A 16515-nucleotide genomic window follows, 5' to 3' on the forward strand; every position below is an offset into this window, starting at 1 on the left:
ATGATGGCTTGCAAATTGCTCCTTGTCCTGACCCTATGGACAATGTCTACGGAGGCCTTTCCCAAAGGGGCTCAGAGGAAGACGTGCCACCTCTCAAAATACAAGTCCCTGCCACCCTGGGAACTGGAGACCTTCAAGAATGTCAAGGACAGATTTGTAAGTGCAAAGAAGACACATAAGTAGGGCAATAATGGCAATGTGGGTGCTAGGCTGTAGTTTCAACCGCAGCCTTCTCGGCATATTACTGTGGGCAGATGAAATATGCTTCGGTAAGTTTGGGGTGTAGGGTTGCAGACGAAATAGAGAGAAGTCTCTCTGTCTGGATCTTCTTTGTTGGTGATCCCCCACCCAGTCTTAGTTAAGAAAGGGCAAAGCTCAGAATGTTCAGCTCCGGCAAGAGTCAGAGAGAGGCAGAGTCATGGACAGGGCAGGAAGGTGGGAACTGATCTAAAGCAGAATCACAGATTAGACAATAGCAAAGGGAGAATGGCATTCTTACTATTAGAAAGGAGCTAGGAGAGAAAGAAGGGGCAACCTGTCTAAGTGGGTGTTCCTGATTCGAGTCAGTCTAAGGAGGTTAGGGCCTGGCCAGCTCGGATTTCTTACAGAGTCAACCGTTCTTAATCTTAAATCCCAGAAAGTTTTAACAGGGGTTCAAACTCTGTCCTGAGTTACAATCAAACCTAGAGAATGAGACCCAGTTTTTAACTATAGGCGATCTTTCCCTTCCAAAGAAAACTGAGTCTAGTCCTTTAAACAGACAATCTGAGGAACCCAAATTCATCTCATGCCATCAAGCAGCATTAGAGAGATCAAGTCATTTATTTTTCAGTCGTGCAAACATTCCACGTTAACCAATGCTGAAGCGGAGGAAGTGCACCACTCAGATGAGTGGTCAAGAGTTAAAGGATGCCGCTTCTCAGTTAAACTCCTGCACAAATGCAGTTCACAACCTGAAACCAGCAAAGCAATATGACAAGCGCGTGTTGTTGACTTCTGTGCCATATTTGGCACCTTCTCAGGAAGAGCCAGGACTCTAGTACAGCAGCATTCTTAGGGGATCGAGGTGTTGAGTCAAATTGTGCCAGGATTTTGTACCTTTGCATGGCTGAATGGGGTTATATGATGTAACTGAGGGCTGAATTTGGCACTTTCTCCCCTGCTTTGCTTCCTTTACACATTTCCCTGTGTTCTTATTTTGTGCCTCCAGGAGGACATCATGCTTTTGTCAGACCGAAAATGCAACACCAATATTTTCCACCGGAACTGGGAAGTCAAAGAGCTGTCGGTAAGAAAGACTTCTGCCAAGAGAGACAAAGTTACAAAACAGCACTTGCTTCTTTCCAAGGTTGCAATATTGTCTCTTTCTAAGCTGGATGCTGATTTCACGTGATCCTTTTGTAGAGTAACATGGAGAAGGAATTTATTCCCAGATGACACAGGCGTCATCTGAGGTTGGAATCCGGCCTTTTCTCTGTATCTATATATTGTATACCCTTAGGGCTGGGAAGTCAGATATTGAGATTGAGATTGATCTGAAGCACAAAATGTTGTTGGATTCCAAGGAAGGAAGGTGTAAGCAACAGAGTCCAAAGGGTCATGACTAGCAGGCTCTGTGTACTGAGTGGATTCACACCTCCCTTGCGTCATAGGTCGTTTCCCATTGGCCACGGCTTTGGAAAGTCTCCTTAAGCAGGCCACTCCTACCTGCTGCTAACACAGACATTCCTTATCACCCTGTCTGCAACTCCCCTGGACACACTGTTTTACCAGCACATTCTCTCCCTAGGTGCACGACAGAGTGATCCTGGTAGAGACGGAGCTGCACCTCGTTATTGACGTGCTGGAGAACTTTGGGGATCCCAGTCTGTCTGAGCAGCTCGTGAAGCCATTAGAAATCCTGAGGCACATCAGAGAGGACTTGAAGAGCTGGGTGAGTATTGGATTGCAAATGTCTCGTGCCACAGTGGGTCTGGGAATTGTGTATTGAACTCCGAACAGCACTAATTCCTTAAGTGGATCCAGAATCTACTAATCCTTGTGCCAGTAATCGTGGACTTTGGTTTGCACATAACATAGTTGCTGTATGCCTTGCTCAGATACATCATCTAATTAGCTAATTAACTTGATTAACTAGTTAGGGACAGATGATGCTTGGCTGCTCTGCTACTGTGCAAGCAGCTATGTCCCCACTGTCGGCTTCTGGGCTGTAGTTTGGTTCCACTGCAGACACTGTGATCTCTTTCGCACAGCTACTGTTGTTTCCATGTGCCCCCCAGAACATCGCAGTGGAGGTGGGGAGGAACTGGGAGGAGGCAGACCCATGGATGGCTGCATACACTGAGGGAGTATGCTGCACTCCTGCTCAGCTCCAGGGCATATTCAGTTTCTACTAGGTGGAGTTCCTCCCAGAGCTCCTCTGGGGAGCACAAGGCATACCTCCCCCTACACAGGGCCATTCCCACAGGCCTCAGTAAAGCCCTGAGTTAATGCTTCAAACACTTCTGAAGTTGAACAATGTAATACAAATGCTTGGTATTATTAATAGAACATGGAAGGTTAAAATGGAATCCACACGTCTGAAGAACTAGATAAACTCAATCAAACCAAGATCTGCCTTGGGCTTGTACCGAGAGGAAGGAGGCTCAGCCACTGTTCCTGAAATCTCGACTTGTGCCAGTCAGCTTCATGGATTGATTTTCTTTTCAGGCTAGACATCAGCCTCACGGCCATCAACGCTCCCAGACACTGACTAAATGGCTCCTAAAATTCCATGCCGCCAAGAAAATGGTGAGTACATTTGGCAAACACACAAGACGAACTTCCATCACATGTTAGTGGGAACAAATCCATACAGGATCATCAGCTCCATTCCGTTCCCATGGGGCCAGTGCAGGATGGTGTCCTGTATATTGTCCAGGACCTTCAGCAGTCTAGGTGTCCTGAGACTGAATTAGTTCAGAAAAAAGCTGGTAAATCTCTCACATCAGGAAGGGTTGTTACATCTGTTGTCAGACAGTAACAGACCAGGCATCCAGAAAACACCCTTTACTTTGTGGCCTAGTTTGGGTCCTCCCATAGGATGCAAATAGCAGAATAAACATGTGGCATCTGATCCTCCATTGCTCTGTACCTTGTACCTTGTGGAATCATTTATATTTGTGCAAAATGCTGCTGACTCTGAAATCCCCCCTCCCTCACACTGCTGGCAGAGCTTTACACCAACTTGCTATTCGCTTTAAAGAGGTGGAGATGCTGGGCTGGGCAATGGGAAAAGAGGCCCAGAGATCATTCATTCGTACAGATCTGCCAAAGCCCAGGCCTTCTTAGGAATCGGATCGAGACAAAGATAATACCCGTCAAGTTGACTGTTACCCCAGATCATTGTGCCTTTTGCTTCATTCAGACTCACTGCTTAATGTAATAGACTACAGCACACATTGTTATATATTTAGAATTACAGAACATTAGAGCACCGTGTAAATGAGTATTTACTTAGGTTCGAGTGTTTGTAAGGTCTTGTCTACGCAGGGACATCCAGGAAAACTAATCCGAATTAACTAAAGATGTGAGTTTGAAAGGGATTAGTTAAACTGCATTAAATCCCTGTATGGATGCTGTTATTCAGAGTTAAAGCGATCTCTGGAAGTGAAGTAACCCAATTAAGACCACTTTAATTTTGAATGAGGGTGTTCACACAGGGATCTAATGCCATTAACTAACCCACTTCAAATTCACACAGTTTGTTCAGATTAGCTTTCCTGGATGTCCCTGTGTAGACACTGCTCTGTTCACTCTTTTTCTGCATGCTCTGTGCTCCCTATCTATATACACCCCCTTCCATCAGGCCTTTGTGCAGTAGCTTTCCCTCGCCCAGTGTGAGCCAGCCATTCTCTGTTACAATGTGTTCACTCCCTCTCTCCTGTCCCAGGAAACTCCGGGGTGCCTGGAAGCATCTGTGATCTTCAATCTCTTCCGACTTCTGAACGAAGACTTGAAGTGCGCAGCCTACATGGAGTTCTGCACCTAAACGCAAAGTCTTTACACTGTCTCACCTCATGCGTCTAATCAGACACTGGAGAGCCCAGCGAATGGGAACCCTGAATCCTTCCTACAGGATACTGTATTTTAACGAGGCACGATGCTCTTTCTGACTTGGCATCTTACCACGGATACCCATCACCCGTGATCTCTGAACAAAAGATTCTGATACAGCTGATCTTCAGGAAGAGATCTCTCCGACTCCAATTGCCAGTACCTGATTGGTTGTAGGCCAATTCCTTAAGTGCAGCTAAAGTGTAAGGCCTGTTCCCACAGAAATCAATGGGAGATTGGCCATTGATTTCAGTGGGATTAAAATTTGGCCCTAGAGGATAGTATTATTTATTGTATTGGTTGATTGCTACGCAAAAATATTTGCCAATAGTATGTTGTGTTGCTGTTATTTATTTTAATTTAAAGGTCTAGTTTTTCCCACCGTTTGTTTGATTTACGGACTAGTGACTATTTCATTATTGTCTTAGAAAGATGCTGGAAAATGCAATAATGTTGATGCATGGAAGGTGTTGCTGTATTAGACAGATTCCGAGAATCTATTTTTGTTTTACTGGCTGACATAATGTTAAGCCATCTGATGCGATCCTTATTTAAACAAATCTGATTTGTATTTAAGTTATTTATTGTATCTATCATTTTTATGTGCATATTTATCAAATGGGCTATTTTTGTAATATTTAATGTAAAAATGGAAGATGTAAAATTAAAACTGAAATGATATAAATTGATGATTGACCCTCTACTTGCTGACTGCATTATGTTCTGATCTCATCACCTCCAAAAAACAGAAAATAGCAAAAGTCATTAAAGGCAGGGAAGTACTTCCCGATGAGGAGAAATTGATTAGCTGGATGGTGAGAGGGGACATAACAGAGATACTTAAAATAATGAAAAGTCTAAAGTTATAGGTATCTTCCTACGATAGCAAATCCCGGGGAACTCTTGGTGGCAGGACTGACTATTATGGGGCCTTTAAATTGGGCAAAAAGCACGGACTATAATTACTATCCTATACTTATCACAATATATGTGACACACTCTTCTAGAGTAAAATGCTGCTGTTTTAACTGGAGCCTGATTGTAACATGTATTGCTTTTTGCTTCCTTTTTATTTGTACGCATTGATATCCATGTGAAGACACAGGTCTGGGCAAACTATTCAACTGCTCTTGCAGAGTACATCGTGGCTGCAATTTGCCCTGTTTTTGTCTGAGGGGGATAGATACTGGGGATTGGCACTCGGGAAACCTGGATTCTATTCCCAGCTCTGCCACTGACCTGCTGGAGTGGTGGATGATGTTGGGCAAGTCACGTCTCTGCTCTGTACCATCTGTAAAATGGGAATACTGATACCGAATTCCTTGGTAAAGTGCTTTGAGACCTTCCCGTAAAAACACTCTATAAGAGCTGGGTATTTTTCATATTATTATATGCACTATATAAAAAGCCTGATTCTCCGCTGCCCCAGTGCTGTTACCGCTCGTGACTTTTTCACAGGTTGCAGGATTTTAGCCAGGGCTGGAGTCTGTCTGGTGATGATGTGAGAATCTCCAACCCTCTTGGGAATTGCAGCCTGGCTTCTGATTGGCTGTCTTTCCCACTGTCTCCGGTCGTGGGGAAGAGCAGGCAATCAAGGCTGCTGCAGGAAGCAGTCAGAGGTCTCTGCCCCTTAGGTGCCAACACCATTGTCACAGGATCACTCCCTCCTCCACTCCCTGCAACACCCATCCCTGGGAGAGGGCCGGGGAAGGGACACAGCAGCTTCAGGAGGAGCTGCGGTGAAGGAAGGAGGAGCAGAAATGATGGGGACACAGGGGGACAAGCAGAGTTGATGTGGAGAGAGGATTGAGTTGGGGAGAGGGTGCCGAATGATTTGCTGGGTACAGGATGGGCAGTGGAGGGGCACAATCACCTTACAGAATAAATATGGAAGTGTTAGCAACACTATCTCACAAACGTACTGGGGGGACAGGGGAATCCAAAAGACCAACCCAAAAAACTACAGGAGAATCTTTATTAATAAAATCTCATGATTGTTGGTCTAATTGCATGAGATTTAGATTTTGACATGATTTGTGGATCTTTGGGGATGGGCAATATTGCAACCTTGCACTTGGATTTGTCATTTACACTACTGCAAAATGGTACCAAATCAACAGTGATCACTTTTTATACCTATTCTGCATCACTTTGCATATGTGCAAATGACTATATTTATAAATGGTTCAGGAAAGCAAAGAATCAAGCCGGGACTCTTTAAATGTTGGTGAAGTATCATCATCTTCCCCACTAGGGTGAAGTTCTGGAATTAAAAGCAAAAAGTATTTTGGCTCTGAAGGACATATTCCCAATTTGATTTAAAGTGACACTATTGCCAATCCCAAGAATTCAAAAATCATGAGTCAGGTTGCCACCAAATCACAAGATTGCCTTTAAAGTCATGAGATTGTTTTTAAAATAATACATTATGGGTTCTTTTGTAATTGCCTGCTGGTTATTGAGACTTTGGGGAGTCACATTTATAAGCCTTTTCCCCCAACCATGAGGCCTAGAAATGTACTTTTATATTTTAAATCAAAGCTAAGGGTCACACAGAATCACTTGACTCCAGGAGCTGGGGTTTTAAGAATAACACCAAATATGACAAAATTCAGGAAAGACTGCAAGACATCCTGCTTTTTTCCCAGGATAGTCCCATGTTTCACGGGTGATTCGTACCAGCATCTCCCAGGCCGGGAGGAGTAAGACCCAGTTGGCAACAGCAGCCCAGGAGACAAAGGAGGTAGGTGCAGAGAATGGCCTTGCCATGGGGCTGGATGAGGAGGGAAGGGAGAGGCCCTGGTCCCCTGGCTGGGGCGAGCTATTTGCTGAACATAAACAGCCTACATGCCAGCAGGGAACAGATTGGGAGACTTCACATAAGGAATTGGTTGATGCACTTTTCCTTAGGGGTGATAAATGGCAACCTGGTGAAGGATCTGTGAGAGTTGGCGGAGGGGGTAATCACAGTGGCAGGTGTGTGAGGCCCTGGGGGCAGTATGGGGGTTGAAGAAAGGAAGTGGGGCCCTGGGGGGAAGGGAGTTGGAAATGAGAGTGTCACAGAGGCAGGGGGTGTGGGTCCTGGGGGCAGCGTGGGGGTGGAGCCGGGGGGGGGGGGTCACAGAGGCAGTGGTATGGGGCCCCGGGGGCAGTGGGGGTGGAGCCGGGGGGGGGGGGGTCACAGAGGCAGGTTCTGGAGCCTGGAAGGGAATGTGGAGCTTGAAAATGGTGGCCATCTTGGCTCATGAGAAGCTAAGTTGAGGGGGATGGGAGAGGGACTCAGGATGTTAAAGGGAGCAGGGAAGAGGGGTGAAGTCTGGCTCTGGGGTAGGGAAGGGAGCTGGGCTGTAAGGCAGGGGACTCCTGAGTGCAGTGGAGGAAGCTGCTGCATCAAGTGCTGAGGATTTGGGAGAGGAATGCCCCCACACCCACTCCCCGAAACATGCGTATCCTGCTGCTGGGATGAAGCCACATCAGCCTAGATGGGCTGAGAGTGTGGTCCTTGGAGCTGACTGGGCCTGCCCAAAGTGGCTCTGGCCCCAGCACAACCCACCAGCTCCTTGTTGCAATTCAGCTCGATCCTCTGGGGGCAGGGAGCCCCCCCCACATTGGCCACAGGTGCATTGTACTCACAGGGGCTATGGCTTACATCCCTTCTGCTATAAGTATTTATGCTGAGCCATATCCAATACCGTGCATTCTAGGCCTAGTACTACTATGCATATGGTAAAGGGACCACGATTCGGAGAATTATGGAACTGGGTCATTGGTAGGTAACTCACAAGCCTGCCCCCTCTGTCTCCTGGTTGGAGGAAATCAAAAGCATCTGAACACATTCCTTTGGTCTTTGGAGTGAAAACCCCATCCAGAGTCTTTAGCAGCCAATGTTTACAAATGTGATTTTTTTTTTCTCTTGACTATTACAGCTGAGTGATTAGTTCACAGCCAGGGAATTTTGCCTCTATTTCTGTTCGCAAAATTCCTGCAAACCAATAACAAACACATTTGAGAACGTTGTGACTGGAAAACATTCAACATCATTTTGTTCACCCTATGGCTTGTTAGTCAACAAAACATTACGTTTGAGCCATGCGACCTAAAACTGAGTGGCTTCTTAATAATAATACCTAACTGTTCTATAGTGTTTTTCATCAGTAAAGCTTAACATGCTTTACAAAGGACAGCACTATCATTATCCACTTTTTACAGATGGGGAAACTGAGGCACAGAGCAGTGAAGTGACTTGCCCAAAGTCACCCAGCAGGCCATAAGTCATATGATATGATATAGCGTCTGTCCCTGAGTAGATGAGCATAATTTATGAATCCTAGAATATCAGGGTTGGAAGGGACCTCAGGAGGTCATCTAGTCCAACCCCCTGTTCAAAGCAGGACCAATCCCCAATTTTTGCCCCAGATCCCTAAATGGCCCCCTCAAGGATTGAATTCACAACCCTGGGTTTAGTAGGCCAATGCTGAAACCACTGAGCTATCCCTCCCACATCATCAACCAGCTATCATCTGCAAACACTCTCAGAAAGTAAATTTAATGTTCACTCATTACAAATACCTGCAAGTGTGCCTGCTTAGCATTTGCTTTCTCTGATCATTTATGCTATTAATTCTCAATTACACCAGTGTTTGTGGAAAGCAAACACAACAGGAGTGTGAACACAGCCAGTGTAAACGCATTTGCACAATGGCTGTTTTGATTGGCATTTTAAAAATTGATTTCTGTTCTAACAGTGGGTGTCCTTCCATTGACTTTAATGAGAGCTAGACTGGACCTCACATGCTCAGAACTGAAAGATAAAGTGTGAAAAAACAACTCTCAGACTGTTGGACAGACTGACTCAGGAGTACAACTGAGAGCTAAATGTGTATAATTTAGGTGATGGAGACATAGCTCTAGAGAGTGTTGAAGGGTATTGTTTTGTATTGTACAACTCCGCAAAACTAGGAGCAGAAGGACAAAATTAAGAAAAGGAGAGTCAGATCTAGACAGTGGGATCTATAATACTAGGATGTAATCTGAAAGGGAAGCAGTGGAAGTCTCACACTTTGAAATACTTAGAAGTGGACCGGCCGAAGCACAGCTGATATTTAATATTTGATGAAGAGAAGCAAGCTGAAGGTCTCAATGAAGGGGTGGTTGTGGTCAGAGCAATGGGTACGGAACGTGATCTCCGTGCATGGACTCCACCTCCCCAGCCAAGTGTGGTGAGAAGCAGCAATGGTCCAGGGACAGGTGAGTGCAAATATTGACTCTTTATTGGTTTTAACTGTATATTGGGATGTGTCTTGTTGCTGTGAGCCCATATTCACCTCCACTTTAGTAGAATGAGTTATTTTAAATGATAAAGCAATTAGTAGTGTCCAGCCATTTTAAATTGGTTGACTGACCATTTCTAACCCTCTACTGTAAACTTAGAGTAGAAATCACAATGAATATTATTGCTGCAGATCATTCGAAAGTCAGCGCAACTCTTCCATTGCTGACACCCATTGTGCATAAATGGTTGGTTCAGATAATATATCCCAACAATGCTTTCCAAGGACAGAATCCTTTGCAGCAATTCTGCAGAAAGGTTTCAGGCTCAGAAGTCATATAAATTGTCAGCAATCCCTCTTTGGACAGAGCTGTGGAAGATCAGCACAGAACCCAGAGTTTGCACAGTCATCCAGCTTTACCCAGTCGTTAGGAGCATGGCAAAGCTGGGGATTTGGCCAGCACAGTACCTTTGAGCAATCATCTGCGTATTCAGATGTATATACAGATACACCTGCGTATATGGGCATGACCAAGCTACACCTTTTGTGGTTTCTTTCCCACCAGCCAGGTCTCCCGTTGCTGGGAACCAAAGACTCAGTCTTAAACTATCTGCTAAATGTGGAATTCTTCTGAATATACCTAACTTCGGTGAGAGTAAACAGATAGAGACTCCAATTTACAATTCCATTGCCAGGTTTGGGGTATAACTTAGCCCACCTCCGCAGGTGCAGAGAGTCCTCTTGGATCGGAATGGTTCTTATTCAGCTGGGCCCGGGCGTGGGGTTGGTGGTCACACAGAAAGGTTGGAGGCCCAGCAGAGCAGGGGAATGGCTGGGGGATCCACTAGTACCGCCTTTCCCGACATAGAGGGGCCTGGAAGGTGTATACATTAAGATGGTCCTTCAATAGCATGTGACAGGGTTAAAAGGAGCATCAGCAGGTTGCATTTGTCTGAAGAGGGGCTCAGCTCTCAAGAGTCTGGAAGACGCTGGACTATGGCTGCTAGGGCCGGGCACAGGGGCTCTGCTGGCTGGGTGGCTGGTTGCAGTGGCAGGAGTCGGAGCAGCAATGATGCCGTTCCACAGCCGCGGGTCAGCGGGGAAGGGATTCCCTCCCTCTCTACCTCGCCGACTTCCCCAGAGCGCGCCTGTTTGCTCCAAGGCCTTGCCCATTGCCATAAGCTAAACTGCACGAGGCCTGCTTTAAACAAACTACACGTGTCTACGTAGCCTTCTGCACTCACTTCACCACTTGGGTTTAAAAATCACTGGCTAAACTAAGCCAGGACAACTTTTTCATGCAGACAAGGTGTGAATCAGTGAAATAGCGCCTCAGAGCCAAATTCTGCTCCCTTACACCCAGGCAGCCCTTCTGCAGTCAATGGCGTTGGATATCTGTGACCGGGAGCAGAATTTGAACTCAGGTCTAGATTTGGCCCAGAGTCTTTAGAGAAGCCTGACAAACCTGCTGGGCTCTGCTTAGTCTCTGAGCAGCCTGGGGCTCACGAAGACTTTAACTGCACCAGAACCGGCCAAAGATACTCTCCACTCCTACAGCTCAGTGAACTCACCCTGAGTCCGTGGAAGCAGCAGTATCGGAGAGTCCCATACTTCTTCTCTACTCTAATAACACAGAAACTGGGATGGATCGTGATCTCATTTACATTGGTAGAAGCAAAATCAGGATCTGTTCTACAATGTGTTAGATCATTGCAAACAATTAAGGGCTTTTACTGTTTTCCTCTGGAGGACGTTTCTTCTAATAATGACATCACTAAGTAACCTTGTCAGTAGCTCCTCCCACACACCCCCTCCAAAAAAAACCCCAAAGACCCATGAGCCCTGTTCCAAAGCCTCTTCTCTCCTAGCCATACTTCCTATACCAGGGGCCAAAATGAGTAGGAGAGAGACTCAGAGCCGCTACCGCATCTGCACCCCCTCCAAAGCTGTTAGGGAAATTCCAGGTTAGCAGTTATGACAGCTTTGCAGCAAGCTTTGTGCTGCCAAAGTAGGTAAAGCCGCTGAAATGGAACTGAGAATCCCAAATGCTCCAATTCTCCAAGGCAACTACAAAGAACCCGACATTTAATCTCACGATTTTTAAGACAATCGGGTGATTTTCCAAGGCTTGACTCATAATTTATAAACACCTGGGGTTGCAACACTATGAAAAGCGCTTCACTGTATCCCTTTTGAAGGGAAAGTGGGAATGTGTGAAAAGCACCACTCCAGAATCAGTTCCACTCATGGCATTGGCTAAGGCAGCGTTACCGCTGTTCAGATATCTTAAAGCCAAAAAACATGTGTGTCACCTACTATTAATGTACCCCTTCCTGTCAGCCATAGCAATTTCCATCCTAGTATAAGGGGACTGTTGCCCCCTTACTAACATTCAGTGGGGGTGTTTTAGTTGCGAGCTCCCAGTACTAAAAGGGGGAAGGGTCGATGGGGAATCAGGACCCTGAGACTGACAGCCCCCAGGAACAATGGGGAGAGGCCTATGCTCCAGGTCAGCCTGAATGACAGGGCGAGCAGGCTAATCAGGGAGTCAGAAGGCCAGGGAGGTCCCATCCTCCGTGTGAGCTGGAATTGCCTGGGTCAGACAGAGTGGGGCCGAGCTGAGGAGAAAGCAGGGGAAGTTAGGGGGAATCCTCTGTGTTTTAAATCTTTTTATCACCCTGTAAACTTACCTTCCATCCTGATTTTGCACGTGTGATTCTTTTACTTTTTCTTTATAAATAAAGTGCTTCTTTTAAGAACCTGAATGATTTCAGTTTCCTGAAGACAAAGGGTGTGGTCTGTGCTTCCATTGCTAAGGCAATTGGTTGGTATGCTAGTCTCAAGCTTCCCCAGGAAAGGGGGTGAAGGGAATTGGGGGGGTATTTTGGGGGGATAAGGATTCCAAGTGACCCTTCCCTGAATTTTTGTGTAAATCACTTGGTGGAGGCAGCAGTACTGTCCAAGGACAAGGAAAGGAATTTGTACCTGGGGGGAAGTTTTAACCTAAGCTGGTAAAATATAATCTTAGGAGGTTTTTCATGCAGGTCCCCACAGCTGTACCCCAGAGTTCAGAGTTGGGGGGGGAACCTTGACAGGCTCTCTCGCAAACATGCTTTCCAGACTTAGGTTCAGATCCTGTTCGCCTGACTCATGCAACTAGACTTTGATGTGACTTGCATAAGAGGAGCAGAATTTTCCCTTAATGGAAAGTATTAGCGTTCTATAGTGGCCTTAAAATGGAAGTGTTCTTCTCCCACCCCCACTCCTTTGCTCTACAGCTGCACGCGTCTGCTTTGTGTCACCTACTGGCTTGGGAACTGAACTAGAACGCAGGAGGTTTGGGTTAATTCCCAGCTCCACCAGTGGGTTGCTGGGTGACCTTAGCCACATCAATTCCCTCACCATGCCTCAGTTTCCCCATCTGTAACATAGAGATGATCCTGACCTCCTCTGTCTAGCGCTTTGAGATCCAAAGATGAAAGTGCTAGATAAGAGCTAGGTACTATTATTGCTAGTTGCTTCTAAAGCTATCATAGCCACAATAGGCAATTAACAATCCTGAATTATTAAACAACACCCCCAAAAAGTTCTTTAAAATGTCTTGTGAAATAATAGCTGCATACAAAGGGGTTGAAATGTCTTTTGAACATTTCACTTCTTGAATACCATTAATCCATTTCTCCTTCTTGAATAGGTTGCCTGCGTAGCTGGACTTCGGAAGCAATATGTTGATGTAACTCAACCGGTTTCATTTTTGCTTCATTAGCTCCTAACCTGATGGTAGCAAGGCATACGTCAGAGTCCTGTGTTGATACATGCAGTCGAATTGGATGCAGTGTATTGTTTGGTCTGCTAATAGTGTCCAATGCAGTTTACTTTCGTTGGTGTCAGAAAGCTGCTTTTCAAACATCAGGAAACATCTCTCTTTTGTCAGTTACCTCAAAGGGTGCCACTGGCAGAACCCAGTTATCTTTGAATTATTTGGGCTAAGAATTGTTTCCATATAGTTGTGGATTTTCCTGTTACTCTGAATAAGAAGCCCTGATCTAATACATGGCAAGCAGCACAAATACACACAGGTTTCCTTTTATTCATTAGAAACTTTGTGTGCAAATCATGCACATCCTACAATGGCATAGGTAGCAACAGGAATTTAAACACCTGTGTTGACATAACTGATAACTACGCCTGCCAGTTACCTGGTTATGCTTAACACTTATTCTCTCAGACGAGAGAGAGAGAGAGAATAATGCATAAAAGATAAACAGGAATCAGGGCTAATAAAAGGAAGTTGACAGAGTATACAGAGACTTAGGCATGGTGGAGCTGGTTAGCTTTGGGTCTGCAGTGCTTTCATAGCCTGAATACCACTGAAGTCAATGGGTGTTTTGTCTAAGTAGTGGCAGACAGGGCCCTTTAAAGGTGAATCAAAGGGTTTTTCTACCTTCCAAAACCTGAGTGTAGTCATTCAAGAGTCTGTTTCCTAGAAAGGAGTGAGCTGCTTCCTGTGTTACTAGAGCTCTTTGATCTACTCAAATGCAAGCCCCTGATATCAAAGTCTTTTCACAACTAGTACGTTGTACTTATTTGACTATTGTGGTATACAGGTATGGTTAAAAGGAATGCAGATGTCTTATACCGCCAATAGCTCTGCCTGTTCAGGGAGAGACATAACTATTCCGGTATCAGGCACTGTTATGCTGACATAACTGCACCCACACTTTGTTGAACTGGTATAATGGTATCAATAAGGTGCCACTAGTACTCCTTTTCTTTTTGTATCAATTAAAAAAATCATAGTCGGGCCTGGGGAACACTTGAAACTCATACCATTCTACGTACTGGCAGGAAAGCAAAGGGGAAACAACATTTAAAATATATTTATTTTATGTGGTGTAGCTTTGTATTTCAGAGACATGTTTGGGTCACATTTAAATGAGGCAAGGGAGCATGAGATCTGTTACTTTAAAAGTTGTCTGGCTCTATTCCTCAGACTATGTCTGAATAATGGAGATCAGCCTTGACCGAGGCAAGGAAACGACAGTAGAATACAGGCATTTTCTACAGCAGAAAGATCAGAACAAAAGGCTGGAAACAGATCATAACACACATACGAGAACAGCATGAGGTCTAGGGATGGCAGGTGGGGGAAGCGGAGGACTGCAAAGAGCTGCGCCTAGGAAAGGAGACACTCAAACATGTACTCTTCATTAATCCAAGCAAAGCTTTGCTCCTATTACTGCCATCCTTGTCTCTCCCCCTCACGTGTGTTCAACAATCCCATTGTGCCAAGGCTCCATTTAGACTGTAAACTTATCGAGGGGACTGCCTTTATTTTGTGTACAAAGGCCCTGATCCTGACTGGGGCCTCTGTGCACGAGTGGAATAAATGCTACTGCAGCTAACTGGTAATGCTAGAGTACAGAAGACCTCCACAGAGACCGTATGTTCTTGGCTTTTGTGGTGAAAAGTAAAAGAGATGGGATAGATAAACGAATACCCACCCAGCCCGAAATTACTGCATGTCGGCCTTTACTGTAGTCCTCAGTGCACATCTGTGATGTGTCTAGACATTAAAGGCCAGTCCTGGTTTGCTGTGAGTAACCAGGATCTGCAGGAGATTGGTGAGCAGGTTCCAACCCACCTGCTCACTTTACATTTTCGAGGCTATATCTGCAAGGAAGAGGACTTTAAAAACAAAAGGGGCTGAGATTCTTCTCTACGCTGGACCCCAAAGGGCTTTGCAATTCAGCAAAGGCCACGTCTACATACACACCTACTCTAGGCAGGGAACTCCTGCATAGTTCACTTGTGACGTCACAGTGTTTTCTTCACCTGGAAATCCCTCAGTACTCGAGCTCACCTGTAATAACTGCCTCACTTTTGCTTTCCCTTTCCAAACACTTAGCTGCTCTTTGCTGGGTGACAGCAGAGCTGGGTTTTTCTGCCCTAGACTAAAGCAAAATGAGGTTTCATGTAATTTTTCTTAACCAGAAAGAGCCTTTTGGTATAAAAGCAAGAGCAATGGAGAAGAAAAACCACATTCAGAGCCAAGAGAGAGGCAAAGCAGCCCGGAGACACAAGAGGCAACTAAAGCAACGTCCCAGCAAATACACGGCAAGGTAAGGGTGACTCGCCTGCAGCCTCTCCTTACGACACAATTTCTCTTTATTGAGGGCTTCTGTTGTGCTCTATGGTAGACAGCAAGGAATGAATGTTGTACAAGCAAAGGGCGTTACACCTGAATATTTAAACAAAAACCGCTCTGATTCATGAATAGTTTCCTGGAGAAAATGGGAGTTCAAGTTGCTATGATTTCTAGCATGCTTTCGTTTTGTGTCTGGAGAATTGTTGGGTACTCGTGAAAAGTGTTTGCCTACCGCCAAAACTTTGACAAATGACATTTCATACAAAAATGTGCATGGATTAAAAATAGTTCAGTCATCAAATTATGGAGCAGAAACAATGTCATGAATTTAGGGGATTTAGGAGCCCAGCAACAAAATATACAATGACTATCAAATTGCAAATAGACAGTCAGTAGCCTGAAAATTATTGATCAGAACTATTTGGCAAGTGGCAGATATATATTTGCATAAAATTAGGATTAGTTCACACTTTGCTGTACTAAAAGCAGTAGGATCAATTTGTAACAAATGCTATAGGATGACGTATCCTGCTCCACTGACTAGCTACTTCATTTTTTGACTACACAGTGTACAAGTATTTACAACAGCTGACGTCTGAAGGGTGGTCTGAAAAGAACTGATAATTCTGATGAATCTCAATATGCTGTTTTCTTCTTTTTCTGAAAACTGTCACGTCTGTCAGCTGTTTAATTTAACAGCCAATCAAATGAACTGGTTGGCTTGAGGAAGACATGAGAAATGGTAACAATTCTTTTACTTCCCAGTCCCCTATAGGAAGCCACAGAACTCAGCTGGGCATTTCACTGATTCTGATGTGTCCCCAGCTGCCTCCTGCAGTAGCTTTAACAATGTTTTAAGAAACAGTAAAAAGAAAATTTAGAGCTAGGTTTGTCTCCAGTGCAGGCCTAGTTTATGAGACACCATCCAACCCGCTGGCTGGTAAGCCAGGCAACCTGGCATGTCAGTCCTGTATCTCTCCCGTTCTGTCTCCGTTAGGGAAA

The 16515-nt window shown here is 45.1% G+C and overlaps 1 protein-coding gene across 1 annotated transcript; it reads left to right on the plus strand.

Annotated features, from left to right (window-relative positions):
* Window positions 1-4635, plus strand: LOC140895264 (interferon lambda-3). Its single transcript, XM_073304710.2, has 5 exons — window positions 1-156; window positions 1211-1288; window positions 1790-1933; window positions 2710-2790; window positions 3932-4635. The coding sequence occupies exons 1-5, from the start codon at window positions 1-3 to the stop codon at window positions 4028-4030; spliced, it is 558 nt and encodes a 185-aa protein (XP_073160811.2). The 3' UTR covers window positions 4031-4635.
* The last annotated feature ends 11880 nt before the right edge of the window (window positions 4636-16515 follow it).

The sequence above is a fragment of the Lepidochelys kempii genome, chromosome 11 (genome assembly GCF_965140285.1).
Source record: "Lepidochelys kempii isolate rLepKem1 chromosome 11, rLepKem1.hap1, whole genome shotgun sequence".
NCBI classification, from domain to species: domain Eukaryota; kingdom Metazoa; phylum Chordata; order Testudines; family Cheloniidae; genus Lepidochelys; species Lepidochelys kempii.

What these genes read in the sequence shown, in the direction of transcription:
- LOC140895264 (XM_073304710.2), top strand. Translation starts at nt 1, where the DNA reads ATGATGGCTTGCAAATTGCTCCTTGTCCTGACCCTATGGACAATGTCT. An exon ending in GGGAAGTCAAAGAGCTGTCG is followed by an intron (nt 1,289 to 1,789) that starts GTAAGAAAGACT and finishes TTCTCTCCCTAG; the next exon opens with GTGCACGACAGAGTGATCCT. An exon ending in TCCATGCCGCCAAGAAAATG is followed by an intron (nt 2,791 to 3,931) that starts GTGAGTACATTT and finishes CTCCTGTCCCAG; the next exon opens with GAAACTCCGGGGTGCCTGGA.